This window comes from Podarcis erhardii (assembly GCF_964252035.2).
Source record: "Podarcis erhardii genome assembly, chromosome: 12".
In the NCBI taxonomy this organism is placed as follows: domain Eukaryota; kingdom Metazoa; phylum Chordata; class Lepidosauria; order Squamata; family Lacertidae; genus Podarcis; species Podarcis erhardii.
The window spans coordinates 23,043,640-23,061,847 of record NC_138513.1 but is presented as its reverse complement, the minus strand read 5'-3'; the positions used below and the strand labels follow the sequence as shown (position 1 = coordinate 23,061,847).

Here is an 18,208-nt window from a genome sequence, read left to right as displayed (position 1 = left end):
TTTTCTAGGGCAAGAACAGAATTTTCTGAACTTGTCATCTTCTTGTAATTTTGTGGAGGTGTGCAAGTTTCCAGCATCTCTTCCAGTTCACAAAAAGGCACCCCTGCACTCTCTAACAAGGCAGACGCAAGGCTCCAATAGCGGTGCAGCTCCTTGGGGCTGAAATGCAGGACCCCCAGTCTGGGGTTCCCCCACTGCTGCTGACCAAATGACCACCCAGTTTACATTGCCCTGATACGGTTGTTTAGAAGGCAATTAATAAATTGTTATGGATGATAATAGCATGGTCATTTAAAGGTGTGGCCTCGGACTATTCAAGTCCAGGGTCTAAAATTACTTTGCTGCATCCCTGGGCCCCAGCATGCTGCTGTTTCTCGTCACACAGGTCTGCCTGCTTATTTAGTGGCACTCTGTGGTGTCACAGTGATGCTTTTCTCCTATGATGATGATGGTTTTGCCCTTCTGCAAACCTTGCCTTAGGGATGCGGGTGGCACTGTGGGTTAAACCACAGAGCCTAGGGCTTGCTAATTAGAAGATCGGCGGTTCGAATCCCCACGATGGGGTGAGCTCCCGTTGTTCGGTCCCTGCTCCTGCCCACCCAGCAGTTTGAAAGCATGCCTGTGCAAGTAGATAAATAGGTACCGCTCCGGTGGGAAGGTAAACAGTGTTTCCGTGCGCTGCTCTGGTTCGCCAGAAGCGGCTTAGTCATGCTGACCACATGACCCAGAAGCTGTACGCCGGCTCCCTCGGCCAATAAAGTGAGATGAGCGCTGCAACTCCAGAGTTGGTCACGACTGGACCTAATGGTCAGGGGTCCCTTTACCTAAACCTTGCCTTGGGTAGTCTTTTGTGTGCGCGCAAAAGGAATTGTGGCTACACTCATGCAAACCATTCAGGTGGCATCAGGCACCGTCTTCCTGCCAAGAGGAACTGATTGATAAGTGTCAAGGCAAGAGCAGAAAGGGCTTGCAACAAGGCTGCAACAAGAGCGTTGCAAATGCACCCTCCATTTGTCTTCGTGAAGGATCTGCTAGGTAAGTTTGGGCTCGATGGTTTGTTTGGGTTTTTTCTGGGGCGAGTACGGGCGGGGGCGGGGGTGCCATTGGCTCCATCTCCCCATGAAAGATGGCTGGTTTCTCCCTCCAGTGTGATCAAGATCCTTTCATTCTGATCGGCTTGGAAAGGAAGCTCTGCAGAGAGCCATGGTGGTTTCTGACTCGGGGGGGGGGGGAGGCACTTCACACGCGCTCAGAGGCTCTCCCTTTGTCTTTCTCCTTCGGTTCTGGACTTTTGGAAGGGGAACATCTCTCAGTGCTGGGAATAACAGCGCTCCGGCTCTCGGCCCCCTCCTCTTCCCGACGGAGCCCCCGCCCCTCTCGCCCCCGTGACGGCCGCTCGCCGAGCTCCGGAGCCATTCAGCTGCGCTCTCCCGTCGCCGAGCGTGCGGCTCCTTTAAAGCGCAAGCGGCGCCTGGCTTCTTTAGCTGGGACCGGGGCGAGGAGGCGCTGCTCCTCCTTGGCTGCGCGCTGGCCGCTTGGTGGCTGGGCGTGCAAGCAGCTCGCTTGAGCCTGCAAGGGCTGCCGAGTCTGCAGGAAGACCCGCTGGGCTTGATCTCTGCCCCTGGTCGGTCTTGGGGGCTGGGGGGGCCGGTGCAAGGGCTGCTGGAAAGCAAAGCTGCTGGCAGTGACGATTCCCCCCGTGCGCTCTCTTTGTGTGGGATTTAAGGAACCAACTCGCGCCACGACCACTCGACTCTCGGCTTCCTAGGCGGGATTGCAACCAGCTGCTTCGGCGGGGAACCGGAGAGCACCGACTCCCTCCTGGCGGATCCATGAAAGCGGTGAGTCCTCGCAAGTTTTCGTTTATTTGGGGCGGAACTAATGTTGGGAAACGCCGGCGATGGAAGCCGCAAGCGGTCGTGCAGGAAAGAGGCAGTGGAGCAAATGGTAGTCTTCAGGTATACCTGAAGACCCTTCTGCCTCAGCTTACCTGGTCGCAAGAGGGCTCTTTAGTAGGGAGCCTGTTTCCCTTTTAGGAAGCTGTATCTGCAGGTATAAAGGAGATGTGGACGATATCAAGATGCCTGGTGGATTCTCTAAGGCAGTCTTTCCCAGCCTGACGATTTGGGAGTACAGTTCCCATCAGCATGGTCAGTGGTCAAGGATGATGGGAGTTGTAGTCCTTAACATCTGGAGGGGCACCAAGTTGGGGGGGGGGGGAACTGTTCTAAGGTCAGTTCCTAGAGGGGGGAGTTCTTGGTTGGCTATAGTTGCAGATCCATAGGCAGTCTGCTGTTGCAGATCCTGGCTGACCTTTTCCTCCTGGAAGTGGGGTGGGTGGATTTTGTTGAGGAAACTTATGCCTTGATTGCCCAGACCTTGATGCTGCTCTTCGGTGCCTCTCCCTTGAGTCTAACTTGGGTGAGGATTTCCCAGTGTTGATGTTAACTCTGATTCATCTGGGGAGATGATCTGTGGAGGCATGTGCCAATCATGTTGAAAACAACCTGATTTTTCTGCAACGCTTAATCAAGGGATGGCAGCCACAGTCTTGGGAGGCAGTCACCAATGTCACACTGTTTGTAGAATGTAGATGGAAATATTAGCAAGCAAATGCTTGATACGGTTGGAGCTGTGTTAAATGTTGCTCATGAAAAGGAGTCAGAACTGCTCCATGAAGAAGACTTCAGAGGCAGCAGTGAAGAAAGCGATGGCTGCATTGGCAGGTTGCAGGAAGGACATCATAACTTAGGTGATGGGGAGACCCAGTTGAACCTTGCAGTTTTAATCTTGCTTTTGTGACACAGATGCAGAGCAAACTACAGGCGGAAGCAATCTCCAATCACAGGACATTTAAGTGGCACCAGGTTAATGCACAATGACTCGATATTTCACATCTAAGATGATGATTATTATATTACATTTATTCCAGCCACTTAGCAAGCGTCAGTATGTTACATTTTAAAAATAGCATCATTTTATTGTTCGCATCATTCTGCATTTAGCATCTGGGTATTTCTCTGAATGGCAAATAGATTCCACATGTGTGTTTTGTTGCATGTTCAAATTACAAGGAAAGCCCCTTTTGTGATCCTGGCTCCCTGTTGTTAGGCTTCCCCATTCCCACCTTCTTCCTAAATGGCATTTGAGCAGATTTCTAAGCAAGGGTGTGTGTATATACAGTATTGCTTTAGAAGGAGCAAGAATTGTGTGAGCAGTTGTGAGTTTTGCTCTTATATCGGATACAAAAACCTGGTTCAACCACAGACCACCAGATTTTTAGTTACTTGGTTTGTTTTCTGCCTTTCCATCTGGACCAGACCCACTTGGCTGCTTACCGTGAAAATAACATATGAAGGACTTGCTCCATTGCATAGACTCCTTATGTCAGTGCTCAGTAGTCGGCTTATCACATTTTTCTGTGTCTGACTGCTGCTCTTTGTGTTTATACTCTGAATATGCTTGTTGGCATTCGTGTCAGTTAACAGTAGTAGAGTCCCTGCTACTGTTACCAGAAATATTAGTTCTCTTTGTAGCTGTTTGCAAGATGTCTTGAGTGAAGTGAGGATAGAGTGGGTTTAACAATTGAATTAGCCCATACATATTCCTCCCTAACCCCTGCAGAAATGGCACAGAGTCTTCTTTTCCTGTGGCTAGGATATGGTGTAGAGGACTGTTCCAGTCTGTCAAAAACTGACTCCTTTGTGGAAATGCATTCTTCTGGAGCTCTCTGCATTTGATGTTTTTATGGGGCTGTTAATAACTTCAGCATAGCTGATCTTTCTTGCATTGTCTTGGTTTTTCCACTTACTGGGGAAAAAAATAGTTTTATAGATGGTGACACTGAATAAACCCAGTATTTTATGTCCAGAATTAATTCTTAAATAACATAGCTATTTTAATAAAGTTATCTCTCCTCTGTGAAAAGGCACTTAATATTTATTTCTATTCCAAAACTACTATAATGTCAGTAGATGGTATGCAAACTTATTCATAAAGTTCTACGATTTCTTCTTCTTTTTTTATGAGAGTCCCGCTCAATAAACTTTCTCCCACTTTGATTTCTTCTTGTTGCTAAGAAAATAAGTTCTGAAATTTACACTAGCTGCAGAAACAGCAAAGGTTGATCCCCGGAAATTATGCTGCTTGCTACAACCATAATTGTATTTCTGGGAGATTCAGCTGTGAGATGACTGTTACTATCTTTCTGAAAAGATAGTGGGAAAGATATTATACCTGCCTGCAAGAATTTATTACATTAACTAGATGGGACAGAGAAGCAGACAGACAGGATATGTACTCAAGAAAAAACACCCAGATGAGAAACCTCTTCTTGAGAATACCAGTCTCTCTTTATAAAGTTACATGGGGCTTGGAGTGGCATTTCATCTAGGGGACTAAACACTCACTGCAACCTGACATCTCTAAACTACAGTATTGAATTACAATCCATCAGGAGGTTCAGCGCTGTTACCTGTGGCTTGAACTGGGACAAAGGTGCTTTGTTTTTGTTTTATCACAGTCTCTGTTAACTAGCTTTCCAATGCTAGGATGCCTTTGTTATTCACAATACTATTGTTGATTATGATCACTGTTTATGATTCAATTATCACTGCTTTCTGCATTTCCTTTCCTTCTGACCTCACTGTTTACAACCTTACTCCACCCATGTTCCCATAAATCTGTATCTCAGGATAGATACAGATTCTACACTTTCTATATCTGCTGAAGTGGACTCATGTCCATGAAGGCTTGTGACATCATTCATTTGTTAGTCTTTAAGGTGTTACAAACCTAACACTTATCCAAACTGAGCTTATCCGAATTGAGCCTTCAAATTTTCTACAAATTTAAGTACTGTAAATGTAATGCAGGCTAATGAGCACAGTGTGTTCCATTTGTGTATGTCAAGATGTGTCTCTGGTCTAGAACGCTAATTGTTTCTTAAATTTGCTAATTGCATTTCTGTTAAAAGGAACTCAAGGCAACAGACATAATTTGTGTCTTTTTTAAAAAAAGAACCTCATAACAAAACAGTGTTAAGAATAAAAAACAGAATGTGACAGCATAAAGGGACAGGGATTTATTTATCTTTGAAGTGATTTGTTTTGCACTAAGACGCTAATCATGAGGTCTCTTGGTGAGGCTGCCTGGGATAATTTCAAAGTAAGATGTCTAAACTCAGGATAGAAAACCAGCATTCTTCAAATGGAGACCTTTTGCTCTGTGACTGGATATTGATTGGCTTTGGGACATTTATTTAGACTTCAAACTTTGTTTGTTTGTGTGTGTGTGAGTGTGTGTGTGTGTGTGTGTGTGAGAGAGAGAGAGTGTTGGTGCTGCAGGAAGAGCCCAGACTAAGAAGAAGTTTTCATATCTTGAGAGGAAATAGGGGTAGACAGCTATGTTCAGAAGAATATACTATGGGAATAAGATGTGCCTTTGTTTCACATCTGCCGCTTGATTGTGACGAATGTGGCCTCTCTCCTTAAGAGACATGCCTAGTCTGTAGTAGAAACTCCTCTTCCTAGGTATAGTTCCTTCTAAAGCTGAGTGGGAATGGGCTGGAGTCTTAGTCTTGCTTGTGTAGCAAGTCCTAGCTGCTGTGCTGAGTAGCTGATCTGTAGTTTACTAATAAATACAGCTACTTGACTGCCTCCTGGCTACTGACTGCTTCTTGGCTCCTGCTGCTTTCTGGTATTGGGGAAGGCTCACTGCAAGTCTTCCTCACACAGTGAGTACGCTTCCCAGATCCACAGATACCACACTGACATTGACTATAGGAAAACCTTGCCTGCTGCAACACCTTCTGGTGTTCCCCACACTCTTGGGATTCCCCCTGAAATTTTGAGGTTACACACTTCCTCTCCCATCCAAAAAAGCCCAGATCTTTGTGGCTTTCTTTAGAAGCATCTTGATATTCCGCATTTGAGAACGTATGCAGTTTTATGGTGCGAAAGGCAGGGGGGCCAACAGTAGGAAGAGTCAGAACCAATGATAAGTGGAGCCAACAGAGTTTACTTTTGTCCCCATCCTCCCAGACTTTCCAAGTGTCCCCATTTTCCAAGGAAAGTCCCAGATTTACAAAAGCCATCCCGGTTTCTGATTTGATCCTGGGATGTCCCGCTTTCCCTTAGGACATCCCTATTTTCACCAGAGAAATGTTGGAGTATGGATCTCCCACTTGCACCACAGTCCCAACCACAGCACTGCGGCCACCACCTCCAGCGGCTGCTTTAAAAAGGTAACAACACAGAGATGCAAGTGTGAAGACTCATTTAACGTAATGTGTAGTTTGGCTGTCGGGCAGCCATCTCCTGTTGCCTCATAACAGGGCTGCTAATGGGCTCAAGCAATTACTTGGAAGCACGTTCCAAGTATATTTAAAGCAAAGACCATTCTGCTTTTTTGTGTGTGAAAAGGTTCTTTTTATAATCTTGCCACACATTCTGCCCAATAACTGCTTGGGCCCCATTAGCAGCCCCAAGCAATCATTTGGAAGCACGTGCAGCAGGATCATAAAAAGAACATTTAAAAATAAGTAGAATGGCACATTATTTGATTTAAATGCCCTTGTTTGCCTATAGCTATTGGGACAGTTAAATAATAGACTTAATTTGCCAATAGCAGTAGCTACAATTAAACAATAAGGACTAATTTGGAGGAGAGGGTATTTCAAAGGAAATGATTTACTTCTGAACATTCAGAGATAATTTTCCCGCCAAAAAGTCCTGGTAGGAGGAAGGCAGGAGAGAAAGAACAATACCATTAACTCAGAGGGGTGCTGCTTTAAAGCTTCTGTTCTCAATTACAGGGCCAGTCAAGACATTTCGGTACCTGAGGCGAACCACAGAATGGCTCCTCTCCTGCCACCTGCCAGGGAATAAGGAGAGAGAATCAAATCAACCTTTGAATCAAAGGCCATGGGGGGGGGGAGTTTCCTCACTTTGCCTCATGGGCGGGCTGGCTCTGCTCAAATAGCAACAGTTTGTGAACAGAGCAAGTAGGGCTGCCATTTTGGTTTCCTTGGCGGAATCTTATGTCTTTTAAAAAAACCACCCTCAATATTATCTAAAAGTGAAACACTGTAGTTTGTCTCACTAGGAGATACCCGTGATAGAGAAAATGGTAGTTTAAAGTAGGGGTGACTAAGGCTGAATGTGGCCCTCAAGCCAAAAACTATTGGTCAACTTTCCAGGGTCTAGCATTGGGTGTTGCCACCCAACACTCTTGCAGGCATTCCCCTCCACAGGACCCCCACCCACTGCCCTATCTTCAAATAATCAAATGATCAACCTTATCAGCAGAAAGGGGGCTACCCAGTATTAGGTGGGGTGGGTGTGTTAACTTCTCTGGGCCTCCCAGTGCTGTGTTTACTTTATTAATTTTTCTTTTTATCGCTGCTGCTAAAATTGGTAGGGTCTTGGCATTCCAGAAAAAAAAATTCTTGGAAGGGTATATCAAACACCTGGGTTGGGGTCTAGCATCCCCTGTTTTAGATTAATAATAATGCCACACACACACACACACACACACACACACACACACACACATATGTATTAATTCTCTTGGATGTGCCTTGGGGGTTTTTCCTATATCTTTGAGGCCCATGGAGGAAATGAAGAGAAGTGCATTTTGGTGATAACAGCTATCTCTCTGTGATGCTTGAAGTTTTGGCTGTGTGGCCTGTGAACTGCCCAACTCTGTTCATCACTGCGAAATCTTCCTTTTTTTAGATACAAGAAATTAGACTCTACCTCCACTCTCCATAAACAGCAGCAGAGCCAAAGGGCTGACCCACAAAATTAAGAGCCACATTGTGCCATATTAAAGCTACACCGTTGTGTAGCTTGCAGGAATTTCAGGTTAAATATGGAAAAACACTTGTGGAAGAATCATGCTGAATTATAGGGGCCTAATTAATGGGAAAGCCATGATCAGGTATCCAGGTGTCTTTTTCATCTGTTAAGATCAGCTGTGGGGAGGAGGCTGAGCAAAAAAAATATTTCCAGGGCTGTGGCACAGTGATGGGTGAGGGCTAGGCAGAGCTGATGCTTAGACTGGTCTACCACCCTCTATTCAGTAGCTATTGAACCACAGAGCCTAGGACTTGCCGATCAGAAGGTCGGCAGTTCGAATCCCCACGACAGGGTGAGTGCCCGTTGTTCGGTCCCTGCTTCTGCCAACCTAGCAGTTCGAAAGCACATCAAAATGCAAGTAGATAAATAGGTAAACTTTCTGGCGGGAAGGTAAACGGCGTTTCCGTGCGCTGCTCTGGTTTGCCAGAAGCGGCTTAGTCATGCTGGCCACATGACCCGGAAGCTGTATGCCGGCTCCCTCGGCCAATAAAGCGAGATGAGCGCCACAACCCCAGAGTCGGCTATGACTGAACCTAATGGTCAGGGGTCCCTTTACCTTTACTTTATTCAGTAGCTATTAAAATTATAGTAATGGAGGATGTTAAGTTTTCTAGAGCAGTAAACTACAATTACCAGTTAGTCCTAACCTTGCTCGTTGTCACTGTGGAAAAAAATGAAACATGTTCCCCTTTTCAAGCAGTGTTTTCAGAGCAATCCTGCGGTGATATTTCATCTCATTTGTTTGTGAGGGTGACATGAGTCAGATTCTACCAGGTATTGCAAAGAGATTAGGTTTTGCAGCACCACCCTAATCAACACTACTCAGAAGATCGCCCATTGAGTTCAATGGAACTTCTTCTCAAGAAAGTAGATACAGGATTGCAGCCTTAAGATACATTTGGCCACTTATGAATTATATTTTCCACTCACCGCCATGCCACAGAGGTTATAACGTTGGTTATATTTATGTTCCTATTCTTCCATACTATAAGTAGTTCAGGGGAATCCCTGCGCCTGGCAAAAAAAAAGTTATCCTCAAAACAACCATGTAAGGTATGCTAAAGTGAGGGAAAGTAACAGACACATGGTTGCGTTTCATGGCTAAGCAGAGATTTGAAATTGTCTCCTTGATCTTTATCCAACACAGTATCCACAGTCATAAAAGGTAGTGGTTGGCATGAACAAGAACATATGGCAACAGCTTTATAGAGGTTAGCCAATCACCCAGTTTCATGCCTCTGAAAGTGATAAAACAACTCAATAATGGTTAACAATACTCTATATTAAATACCCTGATTACCAACCTTTCATTCAGCCAGTTTGCACAGCTGGCTATTCTGGGATAATTACCTCTGAACTTACTTAAACCTCCGTATTTTCAAAGCAAGAATGAGATGCTGAATTGATAATATTAACTTTACTATCTTTCATCATGGGGTAAGTGAACATATAGTTCATGGATGAATTGTTTCTTTTGGGCAGTAGTCAGGACAAAGGTGAGTGCTTCATTGTAAGAAACATCCTTTTATTTATGATGGTTTAAGAAACTGAATTATACACTCCAGATTAAAACAGGCTTTCTTAAACATAAGTACTGTTGATTTTCATGGAATATGATTTCCAGTAAAAAAATGCATATGATCACAGCCAGATGCCACTAGGGACATAATTTAAAGGCTAACAATATTGTAGGGATAAAGGTAAAAGGTAAGGGTAAAGGACCCCTGGACAGTTAAGTCCAGTCAAAGGCGACTATGGGGTTGTGGCGCTCATCTCACTTTCAGGCCGAGGGAGCCGGCGTTTGTCCACAGACAGCTTTCCGGGTCATGTGGCCAGCATGACTAAACAGCTACTGGTGCAACAGAACACCGTGACAGAAGCCAGAGCACACGGAAACACTGTTTACTTTCCTACCATAGTGGTACCTATTTATCTACTTGCACTGGTGTGCTTTCAAATTGCTAGGTTGGCAGGAGCTGGGACAGAGCAACAGGAGCTCACCCCGTTGCAGGGATTCAAACCACCAACCTTCCAATAAGAGACTGGATGGTTTAGACCACAGCGCCACCAGCAGCCCATTGTAGGGATAATCCTAGCAAGAACATCTGCATTAGCAACAGTTCCCATCCAAGTAAATTTTATTGGGAATAAAGGAAGGTTAAATTCTCTGTATCTTCCAGCCATCCATAATGAATACAGTACTGCTGAATCTAGCTCCCCAGCTAATCATCTACAATAAGAGCTGAGAACACATCAGATTTCACTTTTACAGGTGAAGAGATGGAGCTGAATACCTGGGTAATTCTCTGCATCGCTTGTTTAGTCACTGATGCTGAATATGTTTAATTATGTTTCAGGGAGTTTATTGGAGTTTTTGGTTTATTTCAAATGATAAATAAAACAGATGTTAAGAGAGTAGGCTGAGATTTTTGCCTCCCCACCTGAAACATCTCAATAGTGTGGCAATACTGAGAACATGCAACTATTAGGTATTTATTTAGATCTAGCTGATTTCTCAGTGGTTTTCCCAGTAGTGATGTATGGAAGTAAGAGCTGGACCATAAAGAAGGCTGATCGCCGAAGAATCAATGCTTTTGAATTATGGTGCTGGAGGAGACTCTTGAGAGTCCCATGGACTGCAAGAAGATCAAACCTATCCATTCTTAAGGAAATCAGCCCTGAGTGCTCACTGGAAGGACAGATCCTGAAGCTGAGACTCCAATACTTTGACCACCTCATGAGAAGAGAAGACTCCCTGGAAAAGACCCTGATGTTGGGAAAGATGGAGGGCACAAGGAGAAGGGGACGACAGAGGATGAGATGGTTGGACAGTGTTCTCGAAGCTACCAGCATGAGTTTGACCAAATTGTGGGAGGCAGTGGAAGACAGGAGTGCCTGGCGTGCTCTGGTCCATGGGGTCACGAAGAGCTGGACACGACTAAACAACAACAGCTGATTTCTCGGTGCTGTGTAAGGCAGAAGTCACACAGACCTTTGCTAGAAGGCTATCATCAAGGTGGCAGAGAATTAAGGAGCACTGTTTTGAGAAGGTTGTGCTGGGTCTTCAACAGGATTTTGGAGGAAAAAGTGGCGACAGAGAAAGGCAGAGACACAAAAGTGGGCGAAAGCAACAAAGGGTAAGCTTGAGGTTTAAGAGAGGGAAGGCGTTTATGTAGATAGGAGTGAAGAGATGCTGTCAGAGATGGAGAGCATTAAAAAAGAGGATTAGAGGAGCAGGAACCTTGAAGTTGACACAGGCGATAGGTATGGTGGTTGCAGCTGTTGAAGATGGTTTAGCAGAGGCATGCTGGAATGAAGTGGGCAGTGCGCTGCAGGGGCCTTTGAGAATATAAACATGAGTACTATACGCTTTGCCTCTGTGGTTGGAGGCAGTAATCCTTCTGAATACAAGTTGCTGGCAACCAGAAGAGGGGAGAGTGCTCTTGTGCTCAGGACGTGTTTGGGAGTTTCCCAAAGGGATCTGGGTGGCCACTGTGAGAACAGGATGCTGATCCAGCAGGCTCTTCTTATCTTCTCATATTAAACCTGATACAGTTACTCCCACAAACATTTTTAGAGCATCTTTGGTCACTTTGAAAGCATATGGTGTCAGGTGTGCATGCAGGAGCCAGGCCCTGTGACTAATAGGACTTTGCAGGACTGGGGCCTTCCTAAGTTTGTTCTGAAGAGGCAAGGGGCAGCCTCACAGGGTGAGGCCGATTGGTAACTCACAGACCTGGTGGCAAGAGCTGGGAAGGGATATAAGGTCAGCATTTCCCTTTGGCTCTTTGCCACAACAACACGCTTCCTGCCTTGCTGGGTTTGGCTTCCTGCTTCCTGATCCTTGAACCTTGGCTTCTTGACTCCTTGCTTCCTGACCCTCGGACCCTTGGCTTCTTGACTCCCGGCTCTCTGACCCTCTGACTCTTGGCTTCCTGACTCCTGGCTTCTGGACCCCTGTTCCTTCTCCCACCCCACCATCTTGCCCCCAGTCCTGACGTCCCCAGCCGGGACTTCGATCGCCCATAAACCGGACCGTGACATATGGCTCCCCCCCCCCCAAATCCTGGAAACTGTACCCCTTACAAAGCTACAAATATCAGTACCCGTATCAAACTACAGTTCCCAGGACTCTTTGGAGGGAGGCCATATGCATTAAATTGTTTGCCATATCATGTTTAGTCATGTAGCTCTCTTAGAGTCTCCTAAACTGTTAGATTAAAAGAAGCTGGCTCACAATTTACATTAAAACAAGTCTTGCCTGGTGGCAAGATATTTCTCCCTTCAAGGATTGAGTGGCATGCATTGTTTTGGTAAGCATTCCATAGCAGATGGTGATAGTGATTATGATAAGGATAAATATAAATCTGGCATATTGTAAAATACAAAACGGCATGCTGGGCCAAAAGAAGTATATAGTGATGGCTGGAACATAATGAGTGATGAGTTGTCTACAGGCTTCTATAACTGAGATTCTTTTCAAGCAACAATAAGTTACCGGTACTTAAGCAAGCATAATTCTTGCAAAGGAGGGGTCTCACCATGTGAACATATCCTTTCATAACTTTTAAGATTGACTACTGTTGGGTACCCCATGTAGGGCTCCTGCTCATAAAGACAACTTGGAACTACAGTTGGTTCAATATGAAGCTGGGTACTGGAGGGCAAGAGCATATTTAATTATTTTTTTGCAGCAAGCATACTGGTTGCCTGTTTAATTCCAGGATGAATTCAGAAGACTCATGCTTCCTTCCACAGCCTGGGCCTATTTATAGTTTGATTATAAAAGTACCTCTATACCATTCTCTCGCAAAACGCCAGGGCACCGTGTAACAACGTAAAAACATGTAAAAGCAAATTGAAGCCATTGCTAAAATAGTTGAGACTGCTTTTGCATGCATGAGCCCCCTTGGTAGCTATTCTGGGTTGTGGTGGGGGTTTTTTGGACCAAGTAATTTCAGGTTTGGAGGTAACAACATTGTCTTCTGTGAGGACCAGGATCTTGATCACAGTTGCCTCAAAGTCCTGGAACCTTCTCCCCAAAGAGATGTGAGGTTGCTCCTTTTCCGTGGACTTCCATAAAAGTTGTAAAAGGTATCTGTTTCAGAAGGCATGTGGCTACTGATTCTAGAATTTGTTGTGTTCATGTTTGTTTGTTTGTTCTGGTTGCTTATGCTTTTCTAACGTATCATTGAAACAATGATTGAATATGTATTTGTGGCACGCATTATACTTACTGACAATCATCTTGAGCGCTGGAAACATGTTCTAACAATAATTTAACAAACGGGCTGGATTTCAATATTTCTGCTTTCCTACTTCTATTTATTTATGCAAGGTGCTCTTTTCTGAAGGGTCCTTCAGCACAAGCCGTCTTGAAAGCTATAGAGAGGGAGCAGCGCTTGGTGCATTGTACTCGATTCATTTGTAGTTTCTAGTGCGATACTTGCGTTTCCTTTTTGTTAGGCAATGCCTTGAGCTGAAGTAAATGTTGTACAGTGGTACCTCGGGTTACAGACGCTTCAGGTTACAGCCTCCACTAACCCAGAAATAGTACCTCGGGTTAAGAACTTTGCTTCAGGATGAGAACAGAAATCGTGCAGCGGTGGCGCGGTGGCAGCGAGAGGCCCCATTAGCTAAAGTGGTGCTTCAGGTTAAGAACAGTTTCAGGTTCATCCAGAATGAATTAAGTTCTTAACCCGAGGTACCACTGTATTTGGATAAATGGGAGAAAATGATTAAGTAAGGTGGGGTTGAGAGGAGAAGGAAACTGAGGTAGAATCTGCCTACTTACTTGCTTTTAATTTAAAAATGGATAAAACACAAAGTGCGTAACTAGAACTCTTCTAGCCTTATCCTAAAATTTGCCCACAAAGGTTAGGATGGAGCTGACTCAACAACAGTTATAACATGCAGAGGGGCCATAGTTCAGTGACAGAGCACATGCTTTTCCTGTAGAAAGCTCCATGTTCCATTTCTGATATCTCCTGTTAGAAGGATCAGATAGCAGGTAGTGCGAAAGACTTCTGCCTGAGAGAGCTGCTGAAAGCTACTACCAGTCAGAATAGACAATAAGGTTTTGAGAGAATTCCTACGAAAATAGAAACAGGAGCAGAAATCGACAATGTTTGCTTATTCTTTCTATGTCTGCAATGGAAATCAATCCATGGATACAATTGACATTTGCTGTTATGGTTGCTTTTAATCGGCAAATGATATGTAATTACAGTGGTGCCCCGCAAAACGAATGCCTCGCAAGACGGAAAACTCGCTAGATGAAAGAGTTTTCCGTTTTGGGGGTGCTTCGCAAAATGAATTTCCTATGGGCTTGCTTCGCAAGACGAAAATGTCTTGCGAGTTCCTGCGGGTTTTTTTCCTCCCCCCCCCTTTTTCTAAGCCGCTAAGCCGCTTATCCGCTTATCCAATAAGCCGCTAAAAGCCGCTAAAAACCGCTAATAGTGCTAATCCGCTAAGCCGTCAATGGGCTTACTTCGCAAGACGAAAAAACCGCTAGACGAAGAGAATCGCGGAACGGATTCTTTTCGTCTTGCGAGGCACCACTGTAATTATACCCAGCTCATTGGCTTGGCTTTGCACTGAAATGAATGGGGTGGAATAACATAATGGTAACCATAGTTTACGCAATTAATTATACAAATCACAAAATTTTGCTCCAGCAGACAGCAAGACAAACTGTAGTAGAATGGAAACAGTGCTGCGTGTGGCAAATACAGGACAGAATGGAAGATGATACATGTACTAGTAGAAATCCCTAGTAGACAAGACTGGGCTAGATGGATAAATAGGTGACCTGGTAAAAAGCAACTTCCTATGTTCTTCTTGAGCTTCTCTGTCTTGTCAGTGCTCCTCTCCAATAACTCTTTTGATCTTTTAAGAGTCAGCAGAAGCTCTTTGCACTGAGTGTGTGGACCAGTAATCTCTGTCCACCAGATGGATAATCATCACACATACGGCACTTGTTGCAGAAGGAAAGATTGGCCCCACCTTTTCTTTTGGAGTTATATCCGCATTTCAGGTTCTGTCTTGACAGCGTTAGCTTTACATGTAGGCTTATAAAAGAGTGTCAGGAAAGTTTAAAAAATACTCTTCATTAATAGGTAGGCTAGAATTGTGATGCCTATATCCCGCACATCTTCCCCTCTTGGCAGTCGAGTTATAATAATTGTATGGCATTTTCTTAGTTGAAGAGAACACTCTGTCCTGCAGTTTACTGCTGGAGCTCTCTTTTCTTGGAGATTAAGTCTTGTGAAGGACTTCATTCCTTCCTCACTGGCACATTCATTCTATGGTTTTCCTCCTATGCTGAAGACACCCCTCTTTACCCAGGTCACAAACACCCAAGATGTGTGTTTTTAGGACCCACTCTATTCTTTCAATTTCCGTACAGTGGTACCTCAGGTTACATACGCTTCAGGTTACAGACTCCTCTAACCCAGAAATAGTGCTTCAGCTTAAGAACTTTGCTTCAGGATGAGAAGAGAAATCGTGCTCCAGCGGCACGGTGGCAGCAGGAGACCCCATTAGCTAAAGTGGTGCTTCAAGTTAAGAACAGTTTCAGGTTAAGTACGGACCTCCGGAACGAATTAAGTATGTAACCTGAGGTACCACTATATTGTATTTTTCACATTGCTATAACCAGCCCTGAGATCTTATGGTGAAGAGTGGGTGAGAAATCTAATAAACAGTAACAATGTTACAGTAGTACCTCGGAAGTCGAATGGAATCCGTTGTGGAAGTCCGTTCGAATTCCAAAATGTTTGAAAGCCAAGGTGCGGCTTCTAATTGGCTGCAGAAGCTTCTTGCAGCCAATTGGAAACTGCGGAAGCCCCGTTGGACGTTTGGATTCCAAAAACAGTTTGCAAAACGGAACACTCACTTCTGGGTTTGCAGCGAGCGGGAGCCAAAACATTCAACTCGCAAGGCGTTCATGATCCAAGGTCTGACTGTATTATTAACAACAATAACCAGTGGTTAACTGAGTCTAGGCACCATAAAATAAATAACTTAAGTAACCTTTTCATTAAATGGCGTTCTTAGGCACAGTAGATGTCTGCTGTGCTGCATCTTCCAACTTGTATAGTATTGGCTGACCTGTATTGTACTTTTCATTCTTTAAAGCAGGGAAGGGGAACTTGTGGCCTTCCAGGTGTCTTGGGACCGCAACTCCCATCAGCCACAGCCAGCGTGGCCAATGATCAGGGATTATAGAAATTATAGTCTGGCATCTACTGAAGGGCCCACCAGTTCCCCACCTCTTTTTAAATCTGTTACTAAAGCTGGGCCAAGGCTTTGCCAGTGTAATTGCCTTCTTTCATCCCACTGGTAGACAATTTGCTTATTCGCCTACGTTGCGCTTTTCTTTTTCTCCTCCAGGGAAAATACCAGCTTTTTTTTGGAGGGGAGGGATGATTTTGCACAAGGAAATGGTATTGTGGGGGAGTGTTAAATACATCACCTTCCTGTATACTGCTGCTTCAGTCAAAGCTGCTTTGATTGAAAAAAAGAAAAGGAAAATGAGACCGGACCACTTTGTCCTTATCGTTGTTTGCTCCAGAGCAATGCAATTTGATCTGTTTTAAACTGCAATATTCAGTGGTACCTAGAATAATTCCAAAATTATTATTTTTCTTAGGACAGATGCTGTTGGCTCAGCTGCACTGGTTAATTGAAGGCAACTTGGCCAGCTGCATCAAAAGCATTTAAGGCTGCAGTGGAGTTCTATTGGTAAATTCATAATGACGCAGAGCCCTTAAGTGCTACGATGCCACAAATAAGCAGAATCTTAAATGCTTCTAATTTAGTTGACCTTAGTTGGTCAGCTGCTTTCTTGCCAATTGTTACAGCTTAAAGAAAGAAAATAGGCTGGCCCCATAGAAAACAATACAGTGCTTGGCATTGCTTTGCTTCCAAGCAGTTCCATTTGGAACTAGGCATTCAGCTGCTGTAAAAGGTGTGTGTGACAACATGGATCCTGACATTATAGAAAGAGAGAACTTCTGGTTTAATTGGCTTTGAGGTTTTTAAAGAATGTCCCTTGCTGCTCAAATTGATAGCAATTAGAAAATGGATGCAGTAGATACAGAAAGCTATAAAAGCTACACTTAAGCAAATAGAAATTACAGGTGGCTTTTACAGCTGGGAAGGGTAGCAGTATTCTGAAGTTACATTAAAGTGGGTCAAATAATAGAGAATGGTTAAAACCCCTAAATCTAATACTGTGTCCTATTGTTTTTCATATGTCTAAGGGGGAGAGTGCTTGAATAGCTTGTTTCTCCATGAAACATTTAGTCCATCATAAGAGATGCACGTTTCATTCTCATTTTCTCAATTAATAAACCCAGCTGAACAGAGAAGTGTTCCTCTTCTCTTCTTTTGATCACCATAAATGAATGTTTAATGTCTCATAAGAGTAGGACAGGTGAGAGGAGCACCTCCATTTTATGTGATGTTCATTTCCTAACAAACATTTAAAAATAAAACTGTGTGAATTGTCCCCGTCATACCCCAGTTAAATTACCTTTTGCTCCATTCACAGAAAGAGAGTGGCATTCATGGAAGAGGTCCTTCCCCTCACAAAAGGCTCCCTTCCATGAGATCAAGTTGGAGCAAGAACCTGAGATCTAAGCTATTGTCTGTATGGGATCGTAAATTCCATCGTAAGACTTCTATGGCTTCTGTTTTCATCCGCTGGGTTATGGAGTTTGGCTGATGGTTGCAATGGGATGACTATCCTTCCTTTGTCTGATTCTGGCTCTTTCCTTGGTAAAAGGGGTGCTTTTGTCCTCTCCCATTGTCTTGCTGCTGATGGTGTTTGGGATTTAAGCCCCTGTTTGAGGGAAAGCCATGAGAGCTTGTGGCTGAAAACACCCATTGCTGTCCTCTTCTCTACTAGACTGTGGAGTCTTACGAATTGTGTGATCTAGTTCTGGCTATATGCCTGATTTGTGAATGGAACTACAGTCTGTGTAGGGAGGTTTTATTGAGGCATTTGTGCCATTGTTGTGTGTTGATGGGTACCTTCCATGCAGGTGGTGACATCAGTGTGCACTGTTTTGATTGACAGGTAGTAGCCAAGTTGCCTGGGATACTGTCAGAGAGTTGCTTTAAGAAGTGAGAGATGACATAACTGGTCTTGTGCTTTCTATTTTATTTCTTGCTGTATTTAGGATTGTAACTATGCTTCACTAACATCCTGGTATAGTGACCGTCAACTTAGCAGAATTTTACGATTGGTCTGCCAACCTCTCCGAATCCCACTCTCCCCCTTTTTTTCTAGTTTCTGCCAAATTATCACATGTATAACTAAAAACATAAAGTTCTACGTTTAT

The 18,208-nt window shown here is 44.2% G+C and overlaps 1 protein-coding gene across 2 annotated transcripts in view; it reads left to right on the top strand.

The window, feature by feature from the left end:
* Positions 1 to 1,438: 1,438 nt before the first annotated feature.
* The window catches only part of CALCR (calcitonin receptor), a 135,338-nt gene continuing 118,568 nt past the window's right edge, over positions 1,439 to 18,208 (top strand). For both annotated transcript variants that reach the window (XM_081882251.1, XM_081882252.1), the window contains exon 1: positions 1,439 to 1,841. In XM_081882251.1, coding sequence (XP_081738377.1) covers positions 1,833 to 1,841 — 9 coding nt within the window. In that variant the 5' untranslated portion in view covers positions 1,439 to 1,832. The remainder of the gene's footprint in view (positions 1,842 to 18,208) is intronic.